The sequence below is a fragment of the Aphis gossypii genome, chromosome 1 (genome assembly GCF_020184175.1).
Source record: "Aphis gossypii isolate Hap1 chromosome 1, ASM2018417v2, whole genome shotgun sequence".
Taxonomy (NCBI): Eukaryota; Metazoa; Arthropoda; class Insecta; order Hemiptera; family Aphididae; genus Aphis; species Aphis gossypii.
The window spans coordinates 54,538,957-54,556,356 of NC_065530.1; the positions used below are offsets into that span (position 1 = coordinate 54,538,957).

The 17,400-nt window shown below is 24.2% G+C and overlaps 2 protein-coding genes across 12 annotated transcripts; both read right to left on the minus strand.

Annotated features, from left to right (window-relative positions):
- Positions 1 to 1,115: 1,115 nt before the first annotated feature.
- LOC114125209 (proton myo-inositol cotransporter-like) lies at positions 1,116 to 15,787 on the minus strand. 11 transcript variants are annotated; one of them, XM_050198334.1, is made up of 9 exons: positions 15,605 to 15,786; positions 14,950 to 15,054; positions 14,648 to 14,798; positions 13,620 to 14,008; positions 13,398 to 13,554; positions 7,480 to 7,658; positions 7,097 to 7,362; positions 1,323 to 1,428; positions 1,141 to 1,258 (listed from the first exon to the last, which is right to left on the minus strand). In XM_050198334.1, exons 2-9 carry the CDS (start codon positions 15,001 to 15,003, stop codon positions 1,172 to 1,174), a joined length of 1,389 nt encoding a protein of 462 aa, XP_050054291.1. In that variant the 5' UTR covers positions 15,004 to 15,054; positions 15,605 to 15,786; the 3' UTR covers positions 1,141 to 1,171. The 11 variants fall into 11 exon arrangements, with proteins under 11 accessions (XP_050054284.1, XP_050054282.1, XP_050054281.1 ...); XM_050198333.1 differs by lacking the exon at positions 1,323 to 1,428 and adding an exon at positions 6,334 to 6,439 and having other exon boundaries at positions 1,144 to 1,258; XM_050198331.1 differs by lacking the exons at positions 7,097 to 7,362; positions 7,480 to 7,658 and adding exons at positions 12,748 to 13,013; positions 13,131 to 13,309 and having other exon boundaries at positions 1,157 to 1,258; positions 15,605 to 15,780.
- LOC126549380 (facilitated trehalose transporter Tret1-like) lies at positions 2,228 to 4,861 on the minus strand. The gene is made up of 7 exons (XM_050198351.1): positions 4,796 to 4,861; positions 4,496 to 4,643; positions 3,991 to 4,379; positions 3,769 to 3,925; positions 3,502 to 3,680; positions 3,119 to 3,384; positions 2,228 to 2,461 (listed from the first exon to the last, which is right to left on the minus strand). The coding sequence occupies exons 1-7, from the start codon at positions 4,844 to 4,846 to the stop codon at positions 2,245 to 2,247; spliced, it is 1,407 nt and encodes a 468-aa protein (XP_050054308.1). The 5' UTR covers positions 4,847 to 4,861; the 3' UTR covers positions 2,228 to 2,244.
- Positions 15,788 to 17,400: the final 1,613 nt, after the last annotated feature.

Sequence of the window (17,400 nt, forward strand, 5' to 3'; positions counted from 1 at the left end):
GGAAATTATAAAATATAACGCTTAGTATACTTCAAATAATTATTAATTGATATTAGAGTTTTATGTTTATTATTATTATTTATTAGTTTAGTTGCTGAAAAAAGTGAAAAATAAATTTTTTTCACAATGAAATATGAAATTAAATTTTTTTTAAATGATTATACTACTTATATAAATAATATTAAGATAACTCTTATACACGCAAGTGATGTAAATCATTCCTGAATCTTTTGTTATGATAATTAATACTATAATAAAATTATGTTTTCATTTTTTGTTAACATTTTATTTAATTTGTTTACCCGACATCCATAGTTAATTTTACTACTTATATTTATTCCGATAATATGTTTTATGTTTAAAACTTTGTTTTTAATCATTGTAATTGTACGTTATTGGTATTTATTCTCCATTGTGTCATTGACCTTAGATAAAAGAAACAGGATAAGAGAATTATCATTTTGGAATACATTATACATTGTAAAATTTATTAACCAATACGTGCTAGTAAAATAAAAATCGATTTAAATACTAAGTAATTTGGATTCTAATGTACACATTTAGGAATAAAAAAAACTTAAATTTTCATAAACACGAATTCAATTCAAATTTTATTTTTTCTCCAACTTCTCAAATCGGTCTCTAATCTTACCTCACTACTATAATTAGATACGGTGGAAGAGTCTTCTTAGTCACGGTGTTTGTGCTCCTAAGTGTCGGTTGATTTTAATGAACGTCGGTGGAACAACAACAAGTACTAGTCGAAAAATATTTCTATCTCAATCTCATTTTATGCTTCTATACATATTATTATAGTATACATTATTTCGTCTGTAATCCATTATAATTCATTGTTATGTATATGATTGACCATTTTTATTTCAATGCTAATTTATTACATTATTATGGATATTATTTTTTCATTGAGTTAAAAATAAAATGTTTATCACCGATCAACAATTCAATCATCACTTATCTCAATATAAATATAATAAAACAAATAAAGGTTAGAAAAGACTTAAATGTGCTTAAACTAAAAAGCTTAAATATGTTATAATTTAAAGAATAATTAGCTTTTATACTTCAATCCTTCATAATTCAAAATATAAATATTCGCTATGTAAAAAAAGTTATAGATTTACATAATCTTGGTAAACAAATCTTATTAGGATTATAAACTGAGAAAAAATATTTTGATTGGGTGTTTGATTATTTTTGAAAAACACTGTAACTTCTTGTAAAGTTTTGTTTTCTGTTTCTGGTAGACAAAAATAAAAATATATACAAACAAATAAACCAAAAATACCAAGAATAGTAAATACATTAAAAAATCCCACTAGAAATTCAAATTCTGGGTAATATGTTGTCATAAAAAAGTTAATAATAAAGTGAACACCCAAACAGATACAGCATAAAGTGTTTCTACACCTGAAATCAAAAAAAAAAAAATGAATGAATTAATAATTGATGTATAATAAAAATTTAATATTTAAAATGAAAAAATAATTCAATGTTTTACTTTAGTCAACTTAAAAATTATATCTACTTAAATGTAACGAAAACTATGATTAAATATTTAAAAGTGTGCACTTTTACAAGAAAAAAACTTAAATTTTCAATAAATTAATCATAAATAAAAAATAAAAAATAAGGAGTTAGTAAAAGCACTTATTGAAGTCTAATTTAAGTCTAGGACTTAAATATGCTTAAACTAAAAAGCTTAAATATGCTATACTTTAAAGAATAATTAGCTTTTATACTTCAATTTTTCATAATTCAAAATATAAATATTCGCTATGAAAAAATAGTTATAGATTTGCAAAACCTTAGTAAACAAACCTCATTAAGGTTATTAGTAATTTACTAGATAATTTATTCTTGTATTATTGCAAAGAATGTGATAAATTTTAAATCTAAGAGTAATTTAATTATTTGTAATTTTATTGTTGATTAATTTTTGTACAGTCATGCAAATAATATTCTACTTATTTCTTTAATCTTAAAAGTAATTAAATTCATGATAATGTATATTCTGATATTCTGTGTTTGTATAGTTGTACAGTTATTTATCATTTATTTTATTAAATCTACTGTGCATATTAATGAAGAAAGATATATGATTTTCTAATTTATGTTTGTGCAGCTGTATGGATAGTTTATTAAAATTTAAATAATGATATATAATTATATATATATCATGACAATTATACACTGAGAAAAAATATTTTGATTGAGTGTGTGATTCTATTTGAAAAACTCTGTAATTTCTTGTAAAGTTTTTTTTTCTGTTTCTGGTAGACAAAAATAAAAATATATACAACCAAATAAACCAAAAATACCAAGAATAGTAAATACATTAAAAAATCCCACTAGAAATTCAAATTCTGGGTAATATGTTGTCATAAAAAAGTTAATAATAAAGTGAACACCCAAACAGATACAGCATAAAGTGTTTCTACACCTGAAATCAAAAAAAAAAAAATGAATGAATTAATAATTGATGTATAATAAAAATTTAATATTTAAAATGAAAAAATAATTCAATGTTTTACTTTAGTCAACTTAAAAATTATATCTACTTAAATGTAACGAAAACTATGATTAAATATTTAAAAGTGTGCACTTTTACAAGAAAAAAACTTAAATTTTCAATAAATTAATCATAAATAAAAAATAAAAAATAAGGAGTTAGTAAAAGCACTTATTGAAGCATTATTCTACATATTTCAATAATTTTCTATGAAAGTTTAATATTAGTGCACAATATTTAATTGAAAATTCTAAGTTAATCTAAAAATGTGCATTTTAAAAATCAAAATGAATGTTTTACCTATTTAAAATAAAAATAACAATCTTTGTCTAAATATTATTAAGTTAGTTTTAAATTATTTTTCAATCGGAATATTAAAAATATTTAATTATAGGTTTGTGATAATAATTTTGAATCATTTTTTCTTTCATTTAATTTTTTACTCTTGTAATCATGTGTGTTTGTATGAAAATATCATAGTTAATAATCATAAAAATATGTACATATAACATGTTTCAATATTTTTCCGTGCAGTAGAAAAAACACAATGTACTATTAATTAATTTTTTTGATACCATTTTAACTCACTTTGCGGGAAATATTTCGGTGACTAGAGTCCACGAAACGGGAATCATTCCAATTGATGTAACTAAGGTAGTAGTTAAAAAGAGTATTAGTACTGTCCATGATGCCCATGATTTGGAGTTTTTAAAATAAACACCAATGAGTCCAATAAGTATATAGCAAATAGAGCAAACCGATGACGTAAATAGCGTAAGAACTCGTTTGCCTAATTTACGTATCAGAAAAACTGCCATTATACTTCCTGTTATAGAAGGGATTATCACGTATGCCTGAAAATACAATCAAAAGTGTATAAAAATTAATAAATATTATATTTAAATAATTTTTTCGAGGAAAATTAGAATAAAATAACTAAAGCACCATAAAATAGTTTGTAAATAACATACTATTGGCCATTCGACGTTAACAGGTCCAGGAAATGTATCTAATATAACTACTAAATAAGGGAATAACGGTAATCCACATAATAAGTTTATGCAGAAAAAATATATCGTCATTAAACGTAAAGGCCTTAGTACTTCAGGCTCCAAAAGTTGCTTCCAAATATTTGTATTTTCTTTGTGATCTATAAAAATGCCACGACTCGTTAAACTTACTGTTTGATGAAATAGAGCAAAATAATTCTTCTAACTACAATGAATTAATAATATTACGTTGTTCGTCATTGTTAGAGGGAACGTTGTATCTAACCATTTCTTGAAATTCGTTTTCACATTTCTCATACGAAACATTTCCTCTCAATCTGCTGAGGTTTCGATGTGCTTTTGAACGTTTTCCTCTGGCCAATAACCACATCGGAGAATCTGGAATCTAAAACATATAATTCTTGGTTATTTTTTTATGTGGTTAGCATTACCAATTGCGAATCTAATTACCGCTATTAATATAATAATGGTCAAAATTGGAAAAACCGTAGTTATTAGCACCGTCAATCTCCATTGCTCATTATAGCTGTATAAAGTAAACAATATTATGGATCCGACATAATAAAATATATCCAATGATGAAATCAAGACGCCTCTTAGTTTCGGATCGCATACTTCACCGGCATATGCAAGACTCGGGGCTTTTGAATATCCCAGTCCAAACGCCATTAGGCTCATACTGGCGTATAGCATTTCTACGTTTTTAGCAAAATACAACATAATCTGTGCTATTAGGAACAGTATATTTGTCAGTATCATACATTTTTTGTGACCAAGACGGTCCAGTAAAAGTGAGGACAAGACATGTCCCAGTAGTGTGAACAAATGTGATAAACTATCTGAAATGTTATTTATTTTTTAATAATTTAAAAATACTTATACGTACTTATTATTTGGTTAATAACTAAAAACACAATTTGTGCATTTATATTCAATAGAGTTTTGATATAATTACCAATCCTAGATGTTTCTTCTCTTGTTATGGTTAAAAATTCATTTTCGTCTGGCCTGTTATTTTCCAAGGTACCTATAACTATACTAAATATTGCAACATGTATGCCGAATTGAAATTGTAATAACCATATGCTTGATATTGCCCAACACTATTATATAATCATAAATGGTTTGTCGTTTAAATTATTAAATTATATATATTTTCATACTTATATACTTAATTAATTACATGATATTTATTTACTATTTTCTTCAAAAAACAACCTTAGGAATGTGATTTGAATAAATTAAAAATAATTACTTGAGCTATTGTTGATTTAAATCCATATTTATATTTATTAATTCCTTCCATAATTTTGGACGTGGGGTTATTCTTAAGCTCTCTATAATTAAGAATAATATCCAGTAAAGCAAACAGTTTGTTTTAAAGTATTTTAAGAAAAATTAGTTATCAAGTTCACATAAAAAATGAATGTTTTGTATCGATTAAATTTGAAATTTATTAAAATGTAATATCTTTTAGTATACTTTTAAGTATGAATTGTTATTCCAGAAACTCATTTCTCATTAGTCATTACACTTTAAAGATAGCATTGTCAATCTTTTGTGTTAATCTTTTCGAAAATTAATTTCATCAAATGTGGTCTCAGAATTAAGAAACCAACTAACACGGATGAATGCAGTACCACATGTAGTTTGTCAAAAGTTATGAGTTATGAATCGATTATAAAAGAATTAGCATCAAGTGTAGAAAAAAAAATCAAACCAATTCAAAAAAATTAATGTATAATGTTAAATATTACTCATATGAAATATATTATTTGTTTTCTAACAAATAAATACAAAATATATTTTTAATACATTTAAATAAACTTTTTTTTTTCATATTTTATTTTTTATAATTCAATGGTAAGCAAGAAACAAAAAAAAAAAAAAGAATGAATTAATAATTGATGTATAATAAAATTAATATTTAAAATGAAAAAATAATTCAATGTTTTACTTTAGTCAACTTAAAAATTATATCTACTTAAATGTAACGAAAACTATGATTAAATATTTAAAAGTGTGCACTTTTACAAGAAAAAAACTTAAATTTTCAATAAATTAATCATAAATAAAAAATAAAAAATAAGGAGTTAGTAAAAGCACTTATTGAAGTCTAATTTAAGTCTAGGACTTAAATATGCTTAAACTAAAAAGCTTAAATATGCTATACTTTAAAGAATAATTAGCTTTTATACTTCAATTTTTCATAATTCAAAATATAAATATTCGCTATGAAAAAATAGTTATAGATTTGCAAAACCTTAGTAAACAAACCTCATTAAGGTTATTAGTAATTTACTAGATAATTTATTCTTGTATTATTGCAAAGAATGTGATAAATTTTAAATCTAAGAGTAATTTAATTATTTGTAATTTTATTGTTGATTAATTTTTGTACAGTCATGCAAATAATATTCTACTTATTTCTTTAATCTTAAAAGTAATTAAATTCATGATAATGTATATTCTGATATTCTGTGTTTGTATAGTTGTACAGTTAATTTATCATTTATTTTATTAAATCTACTGTGCATATTAATGAAGAAAGATATATGATTTTCTAATTTATGTTTGTGCAGCTGTATGGATAGTTTATTAAAATTAAATAATGATATATAATTATATATATATCATGACAATTATACACTGAGAAAAAATATTTTGATTGAGTGTGTGATTCTATTTGAAAAACTCTGTAATTTCTTGTAAAGTTTTTTTTTCTGTTTCTGGTAGACAAAAATAAAAATATATACAACCAAATAAACCAAAAATACCAAGAATAGTAAATACATTAAAAAATCCCACTAGAAATTCAAATTCTGGGTAATATGTTGTCATAAAAAAGTTAATAATAAAGTGAACACCCAAACAGATACAGCATAAAGTGTTTCTACACCTGAAATCAAAAAAAAAAAAATGAATGAATTAATAATTGATGTATAATAAAAATTTAATATTTAAAATGAAAAAATAATTCAATGTTTTACTTTAGTCAACTTAAAAATTATATCTACTTAAATGTAACGAAAACTATGATTAAATATTTAAAAGTGTGCACTTTTACAAGAAAAAAACTTAAATTTTCAATAAATTAATCATAAATAAAAAATAAAAAATAAGGAGTTAGTAAAAGCACTTATTGAAGCATTATTCTACATATTTCAATAATTTTCTATGAAAGTTTAATATTAGTGCACAATATTTAATTGAAAATTCTAAGTTAATCTAAAAATGTGCATTTTAAAAATCAAAATGAATGTTTTACCTATTTAAAATAAAAATAACAATCTTTGTCTAAATATTATTAAGTTAGTTTTAAATTATTTTTCAATCGGAATATTAAAAATATTTAATTATAGGTTTGTGATAATAATTTTGAATCATTTTTTCTTTCATTTAATTTTTTACTCTTGTAATCATGTGTGTTTGTATGAAAATATCATAGTTAATAATCATAAAAATATGTACATATAACATGTTTCAATATTTTTCCGTGCAGTAGAAAAAACACAATGTACTATTAATTAATTTTTTTGATACCATTTTAACTCACTTTGCGGGAAATATTTCGGTGACTAGAGTCCACGAAACGGGAATCATTCCAATTGATGTAACTAAGGTAGTAGTTAAAAAGAGTATTAGTACTGTCCATGATGCCCATGATTTGGAGTTTTTAAAATAAACACCAATGAGTCCAATAAGTATATAGCAAATAGAGCAAACCGATGACGTAAATAGCGTAAGAACTCGTTTGCCTAATTTACGTATCAGAAAAACTGCCATTATACTTCCTGTTATAGAAGGGATTATCACGTATGCCTGAAAATACAATCAAAAGTGTATAAAAATTAATAAATATTATATTTAAATAATTTTTTCGAGGAAAATTAGAATAAAATAACTAAAGCACCATAAAATAGTTTGTAAATAACATACTATTGGCCATTCGACGTTAACAGGTCCAGGAAATGTATCTAATATAACTACTAAATAAGGGAATAACGGTAATCCACATAATAAGTTTATGCAGAAAAAATATATCGTCATTAAACGTAAAGGCCTTAGTACTTCAGGCTCCAAAAGTTGCTTCCAAATATTTGTATTTTCTTTGTGATCTATAAAAATGCCACGACTCGTTAAACTTACTGTTTGATGAAATAGAGCAAAATAATTCTTCTAACTACAATGAATTAATAATATTACGTTGTTCGTCATTGTTAGAGGGAACGTTGTATCTAACCATTTCTTGAAATTCGTTTTCACATTTCTCATACGAAACATTTCCTCTCAATCTGCTGAGGTTTCGATGTGCTTTTGAACGTTTTCCTCTGGCCAATAACCACATCGGAGAATCTGGAATCTAAAACATATAATTCTTGGTTATTTTTTTATGTGGTTAGCATTACCAATTGCGAATCTAATTACCGCTATTAATATAATAATGGTCAAAATTGGAAAAACCGTAGTTATTAGCACCGTCAATCTCCATTGCTCATTATAGCTGTATAAAGTAAACAATATTATGGATCCGACATAATAAAATATATCCAATGATGAAATCAAGACGCCTCTTAGTTTCGGATCGCATACTTCACCGGCATATGCAAGACTCGGGGCTTTTGAATATCCCAGTCCAAACGCCATTAGGCTCATACTGGCGTATAGCATTTCTACGTTTTTAGCAAAATACAACATAATCTGTGCTATTAGGAACAGTATATTTGTCAGTATCATACATTTTTTGTGACCAAGACGGTCCAGTAAAAGTGAGGACAAGACATGTCCCAGTAGTGTGAACAAATGTGATAAACTATCTGAAATGTTATTTATTTTTTAATAATTTAAAAATACTTATACGTACTTATTATTTGGTTAATAACTAAAAACACAATTTGTGCATTTATATTCAATAGAGTTTTGATATAATTACCAATCCTAGATGTTTCTTCTCTTGTTATGGTTAAAAATTCATTTTCGTCTGGCCTGTTATTTTCCAAGGTACCTATAACTATACTAAATATTGCAACATGTATGCCGAATTGAAATTGTAATAACCATATGCTTGATATTGCCCAACACTATTATATAATCATAAATGGTTTGTCGTTTAAATTATTAAATTATATATATTTTCATACTTATATACTTAATTAATTACATGATATTTATTTACTATTTTCTTCAAAAAACAACCTTAGGAATGTGATTTGAATAAATTAAAAATAATTACTTGAGCTATTGTTGATTTAAATCCATATTTATATTTATTAATTCCTTCCATAATTTTGGACGTGGGGTTATTCTTAAGCTCTCTATAATTAAGAATAATATCCAGTAAAGCAAACAGTTTGTTTTAAAGTATTTTAAGAAAAATTAGTTATCAAGTTCACATAAAAAATGAATGTTTTGTATCGATTAAATTTGAAATTTATTAAAATGTAATATCTTTTAGTATACTTTTAAGTATGAATTGTTATTCCAGAAACTCATTTCTCATTAGTCATTACACTTTAAAGATAGCATTGTCAATCTTTTGTGTTAATCTTTTCGAAAATTAATTTCATCAAATGTGGTCTCAGAATTAAGAAACCAACTAACACGGATGAATGCAGTACCACATGTAGTTTGTCAAAAGTTATGAGTTATGAATCGATTATAAAAGAATTAGCATCAAGTGTAGAAAAAAAAATCAAACCAATTCAAAAAAATTAATGTATAATGTTAAATATTACTCATATGAAATATATTATTTGTTTTCTAACAAATAAATACAAAATATATTTTTAATACATTTAAATAAACTTTTTTTTTTCATATTTTATTTTTTATAATTCAATGGTAAGCAAGAAACAAATAAAAAAAAAAACCAAAAACCATGCAATTTTAGCACGTAATATTTATCTGTTTAATATACTCAATTTACTCTTGGTTAATTTCATGGTAATTATATTATTTTTCAAACCAAATATTATGGGAAAATAATTTTACTGATGGTCTGTAAGTCTTACAACAATATTTTCTTACAAAACATATAAACCATAATTTATTTTGGTGGTAAAAACCACTTCATTGTTTTTTTTTTTTTTTAATATTTTAGATACCTAATTTTATTTAGGATATTTATTATTATGTTCAGTATTTTGATGTAGATTATTCTATGGTTTATAAACCATGAGGTATATAAGGTGTATTTTAAAATACTATATAAACATATATTTCGTCAACTAACATTACGACATATTCTGTGGTTAAAAGTTTATTGTTGATTTATATTTAAGAATTCGTGTTAAATATTAAAAAATGGAATTTTTAATTGTAAGTTATATAGTTTTAAATACTTAGATACTAAATGTTAATTATAACATGTTCAATCGAATTAGTTTGTGTGAATATAATTTAACTTGCTCTGATATCACGTAATCATTTACAAACATAAAGTGTTTAAAATTTTTACTATTTTTTATCAGCTATCGCGTGATTAAGTACTATAAGTATTAATTATTATACAGCATAAATATTGGTTAATGGCAAATCATGCTTGTGTTAGTCATGGCACAGGTCTAACCGGTGGCATATGTTGGTTTGTAATAAGAAAGTACACCATGTGCAAACTTGCCCAAAAGATGTATTCTTGATGACCACATTTAGCAATTACAGTAAATGAATAAAATAAATGATTATTTATTATAATGTTTTATTATGCAAGGTTCAATACCAAATGTCGGGATAAACTAAATCTTGAGTTACTACTGAAATAAACGCGTTTTCGTGCTCTAAAAAACCTAAAAATATGATTACATTTATATCGTTAAAAATTATCATACCTGCTAAATGCCAAAAACGCTAAAAAAATATGTTTTTAAAAATATTTTATTTTTTATTGAAAACCAAAAATTAACAAATTCATTTATTATTAAATTAGGTATTTTTAATTGAATTAAAAAAAAAAAAAAAACTATATACTTAGTCTAGATGTCTTGAATATTACACTAACTATATTGATTATATTGACACAGGATGGTAACACACATACCAACAGACGATTGACATCAACTGATCGTATTCGGCGTATTCCTTATCGATCGATTTTATGTTTTTTACAATTCACAAATTATTGGGAAAACACGTGGTAGATGGATTATTTAATAATTTATACTTATTTTAATCGTTTTAATTTATTTTTTTCACTTTCTAATATTATCAAGTTAATTATTGTATACACTATATAACATATTATTTTTTATATCAAATATCGTTTTAAATTTTTTAAGAACAAAATATGTCAAATTTATTTAATTTTTTTTTAACTTTTATTTTTAATACATACAATTTGTAAATACATTTTACAATAAACAAATTTAAAAATAAACATGTATTTTAAATACAATTAAATGAAAATATGAATCTTCCTTCACTACTATAATTAGATATGATGGAAGAGTTGTCTTAGTCACGGTGTTTGTGTCGCTAAGTGGCGGTTGATGTTAATGAACGTCTGTGGAACAACATTAAGTACTAGTCGAAAAATATTTCTATCTCAATCTCATTTTATGCTTCTGTACATAATATAGTATACATTATTTCGTCTGTAATCCATTATAATTCATTGTTATGTATATGATTGACCATTTTTATTTCAATGCTAATTTATTACATAATTATGGATATTTTTTTTCAGTTAAAAAATAAAATGTTTATCACCAATCAACAATTCTATCATCATTTATCTCAATATAATATAATAAAACAAATAAAGGTTAGAAAAGACTTAAATGTGCTTAAACTAAAAAGCTTAAATATGCTATTATTTAAAGAATAGTTAGCTTTTATACTTCAATCCTTCATAATTCAAAATATAAATATTCGCTATGAAAAAATAGTTATAGATTTGCAAAACCTTAGTAAATACACCTCATTAAGGTTATGTAATGAGTTAAGAATAAGGTATATAATTATTATTATGAGATGGTATTTTAAATGTTATATACTTTTTAATATTTATCTTTAACTCCTCACTTCGTAAGATAAACTACGGGGTTGTGTAAAATAATTTTTCATTTTGAATAAATTAAAGTACGGAAAATATCAGTTGTATGAATTATCACTTACCTTTCGAATGATTCGAAATGTGAAATTGTATTTGATGTGACTTGATGTAGTGGATGCTGGATGACCAGGGTGAAAAAAGGTATGTAAGAATATTATATTCAACAAGTCGAGAAATATAATGTTAAAGTGAATTAAAATTATTATAACTTATAACATTTTGACACAAATTTGATACAATGTTAGGTAAAAGACTGAGCATGGAATTGATTGTTGTTTGTCCTTTTATAGGCATGATATGCCACGTTTGTGATTGAATTTGGAGACTGTGGCGTTTGCTCCTTTGTGTGTGATCATTAGTAATTTACTAGATAATTTATTTTTGTATTATTGCAAAGAATGTGATAAATTTTAAATCTAAGAGTAATTTAATTATTTGTAATTTTATTGTTGATTAATTTTTGTACAGTCATGCAAATAATATTCTACTTATTTCTTTAATCTTAAAAGTAATTAAATTCATGATAATGTATATTCTGGTATTCTGTGTTTGTAGCTGTATGGATAGTTTATTAAAATTTAAATAATGATATATAATTATATATATATCATTACAATTATACACTGAGAAAAAATATTTTGATTGAGTGTGTGATTCTATTTGAAAAACTCTGTAATTTCTTGTAAAGTTTTGTTTTCTGTTTCTGGTAGATAAAAATAAAAATATATACAACCAAATAAACCAAAAATACCAAGAATAGTAAATACATTAAAAAATCCCACTAGAATTGAAAATTCTGGATAATATTTTGTCATAAAAAAGGTAATAACAAAACAAACACCCGTACCAATACTGCATAAAATGTTTCTACACCTGAAATCAAAATAAAATGAATAAATTCAAGATTGATGTTTAATAAAAAATTAATATTTAAAATAAAAAAATAATTCAATGTTTTACTTTAAGTCAACTTAAAAATTATATCTCCTTAAATGTAAGGAAAATTCTGATTAAATATTTAAAATTGTGGACTTTTACAAATAAAAAAACTTAAAATTTCAATAAATTGTGCTTATAACATGTTTCAATGTTTTTCCGTGAAGTAGAAAAAACACCATGTACTATTAATTAATTTTTTTGATACCATTTTAACTCACTTTGCGGGAAATATTTCGGTGACTAGAGTCCACGAAACGGGCGTTATTCCAATTGATGAAACTAAGATAGTAGTTAGAAAGAGTATTAGTACTGTCCATGATGTCCATGATTCGGTGTTTTTCCAATAAACACCAATGAATCCAATAAGTATATAGCAAATAGAGCAAACCGATAACGTAACTAGCGTAAGAACTCGTTTGCCTAATTTACGTATCAGAAAAACTGCCATTAAACTTCCTATTACAGAAAGGAACATCGAAAATGACTGAAAATACAATCAAAATTGTATAAAAATTAATAAATATTATATTTAAATAATTTTTTCGAGGAAAATTAGAATAAAATAACTAAAGCACTATAAAATAGTTTGTAAATAACATACTATTGTCCATTCGACGTTAACAGGTGCAGCAAATGTATTTAATATTGCCACTAAATATGGTAATAATGGTAATCCAGATAATAAGTTCATGTAGAAAAAATATATCGTCATTAAACGTAAAGGCCTTAGTACTTCAGGCTCCAAAAGTTGCTTCCAAATATTTGTATTTTCTTTGTGATCTATAAAATATCCACTACTCGTTAAACTTACTGTTTGATCAAATAGAGCAAAATAATTCTTCTAACTACAATTAATTAATAATATTACGTTGTTCGTCATTGTTAGAGGGAACGTTGTATCTAACCATTTCTTGAAATTCGTTTTCACATTTCTCATACGAAACTTTTCCTCTCAATCTGCTGAGGTTTCGATGTGCTTTTGAATGTTTTCCTCTGGCCAATAACCATATCGGAGAATCTGGAGTCTAAAACATATAATTCTTGGTTATTTTTTTATGTGGTTAGCATTACCAATTGCGAATCTAATTACCGCTATTAATATAATAATGGTCAAAATTGGAAAAACCGTAGTTATTAGCACCGTCAATCTCCATTGCATATTATAGCTGTATAACGTGGTCAATGTTATGGATCCGCCATAATAAAATATGTTCAGTGCTGAAGTCAAAGCGCCTCTTAGTTTCGGCTCGCATACTTCACCGGCGTATGCAAGACTCGGTGCGTTTGAAAATCCCATACCCAACGCCATTAGGATTGAGCTGGCGTACAGAATGTCTATGTTTTCAGCGAAATACAACATTATATGAGCTACTAGGCACGGTATATTTGTGAGTATCATACATTTCTTGTGACCGAGACGGTCCAGTAATAATGTGGATAAAAGATTTCCCAGAGGCGTGAACAAATATAGTAGACTAGCTGAAATATTGATAAAATATATTTTATGACACGACAATTTAAAATAATACATAATATAGAACTACCTACTATAGTCAGAAGTATATTTGTCAAATTTTAAATGTATTTTAAAGCAGATAATAAAGTAATTGAATGAATGTTTTTTTCTAAATATTTATTTTGATAAAAATATATATATAATAAAATATATATATAAATATATATATATTAAAATCGTATTCAAAATACTGTTGTAATATTACTAACTGGATTATGTAAGCTTTAGGGGACTAACATTTTGATCATGTTACTATATCATGTTACTTATTTAGTGACTTAACATTTTTATTTGTTGAATAAATATTTTTCAAATTCAATGAATATGAAGCTCAGTTAAAAAAAAAATATTTAATAATATATAGAAAATTATAGTTTAATTATTTATTTATTTAATTATATTATAGATTTTTTTATTTATGTTTAATATGTTGTATTTATAAATTTGGTATCTTCGTGTATTTTAAGTGTTTTGAATGAGTTTAAACTTTAAAGCATTATTTTTTTAATTTATCACCATGTGTTTTACTTAAAACTAAGTATAAAGTTTATACTTTAGAGCTTTGTTGTTAAACTGATTATTAATCTTCATATTGTACTCACCGAACCATGACGCTTCTTCGCTTGTCATAGTCAAAAATTCGTTTACGTCTTTGGATGCATTATTTTCTAAGGCTCCAATAACTATAGTTGGTACCATGACTATTGCACCGAGTTCGATTTGCAAAAACCATACTCCTGATATTGCCATACACTGTTTACAAACGTATAAATTTGTTCATTTTATAAATTATTGCTCTTTAATTATCACATGATATATAAATTACTATAACTCTTTTCAGATAACTTATCATTGGTACACGATTTGAATTAATTAATTAATTTATTGATTTTAAATTACTTACTTGAGCTAAAGTTGATTTTATGCCATATTTATAATTTTTAATATTTTCATCCATATTATTGGAAGATATAGTTTTGTTTTCTACAAATTAAAAAAATAACAATTCCTGAAAAGATGATTGTATAATTAAAGTCAACTAACAACAAAGAATGTATTAAATCGATTTAATTTAATTTGCTAAAGAATATAGAGAATTTTTTTGCAATTCATTAAATAAATTCAATATAAACATACTAAAATAATCTAATATTTAAGTAGCTACTTAAAATGCTTAACAGTTTTTTATCACTTCTATATTTAACACACTCTATTATTCCTTTATAAATTTATAATTTAAAATAAATATAAATATATCTATGGAAAAATTAATCTTTAGGTAGTTACAGAATATTCATAAATCTGAGTATTTTACAAGTTGCAAGTGTGGTGATATTATTTTAAAATTTTTTTTAAATTTATTTTTAATATTACTCACAATATATGATACATATCAATGTACTTTTCTAGCTAAATTTTAGACAATGTTGATTTAATTTTTTAAATTCAATTGCATTTGTTTATAAATATATGTCTTTTAAATTCATCGAAATGTATTACAATTGATTTTAATATTTTCTTTAAATTTATGATTTTTAAAAATAATAAAGTGATTTTACTTCTCGTCCGTATATCTTGTTGCAATTAGTACATTCAAATTAATTATTTCTAAATATTAAAAATACAGAAAATTTGAAAAAAAATATAAAATTTTCTAAAAAAGATCACTAGATATTAACTAAAATATTTAATTGAATCAGTTTATCCGATTATCACTCAACGAACACTGATTTAAAAACAAGTATATTCATATTGTTTATTGCACTTAATTAATTATGTGGCCACCTAAGTACTTTATACTATCTTTTATCGTAATACTTTTAAACTACAAGTTGGTAAATAAAGTTAAATATACTTCTTCCTCCGCCGCCATCAGTTTAATTATTGCCGCCAATCTACGTAACAAAATATCTCTTAACCATTTACATACTCATTACTGTCGCAATCGTTAACCATTTTTCGATTTTTAAGTAATCTATATATTGTATACAAATGAGTATAGTATTATGTAAAAACAGTTCCTACGGCTGCTGTTGTTAAGGGTTATTTTGAATAAAATAATTTAAAACAGTATTTTATTAATTATTTATTTTCACTATTGGTGTATAATTTGACTTGCTTCTGGAGAAAAATGAACAAACATAGAACGCGTTGCTATATTGATGTATCTTGGTTTTAGTGTACCTCAGTTCACGGGCAAATCGACATCGATGTGCCTCAAGTTGTGAACTAATTTTATTGATATGTGATTCAAATAACTCTTTAAACTTTCTTTATAAAACAATTTCTGAAACATTCATAACTTTTGAGTCAATAAACTACAAACATAAGTACCTACATTGCCTTTTAAACTTTTATATAAAAATACAATTCACCAATTTATTTTTAAATTTTTTTTGTAAAATGAAAGAAAAAAATATAAAATAATAATTAAAAAAAAATTATAACTAAAATGAACTTTTAAAGAATTAAAAATTAAATAGGCATTATAGTTATATGAATGTGATAATTGATAGTACGCGGGCAATATTTAAGTAAGATGTTCTAGTTAATTCTTATAGGTACATTAATCTATCATTTTATAAATGTACAGTGGACACCACTTATTTTTATATCAGTACAAGTGATTCTTATAACTGAATGAACTTAATGGCTGTAGTGGAGAAAGAAATGAAAACAATTTTAATCAATTGTTATACTTATTTGTTAAAAAAATAAAAAAAAACGTATTTTTGTTCGTGTATCGTTTATTTTAACTATTCTTGAAATATAATAATGTACTGCTCGTTATCTTATATATTATATAATATTATAAAACTAGTTTCTCAGCAGTACGGCTGATACTTAATAATTTTAATAATATTAAACAAAAAATGTAACAATTCGTTAAATATTAATTTTTATAGATGTGGAGGTCTGTAAATCCATTTGAATGTTTCTAACTCACGGTGTTTCTAAAATTAGTTTCAATTTGCTGAAGTGTTAATAAAAAAAAACTTTGCTATACAAGTACTGTTAGGAAACGTAAATATAAATTTTAAAGTTGATATAAGTACGTTTTCATATATTTAAATGTTTTACTGGGAATATATTTTGTATATTAAATAGAAAATAAACAAACAGATTGTTCATAAATTAATTAATCTTTGAATTAATAGAAATAGTCACTGTCCAATTACTCAAATTTCTGCAGTATATTTCAATGTTAAGAAATATTGGCGTTTCATTCATTTTTGGATACTTTATTTACAATGATTATCTACCTTGGAAAGAAGATCTAAATTTCTTAATGTATAGATGATTTTTTTGAGATCTAAGTATGACTAAAATTATATTTTATAACTATAATTTTATT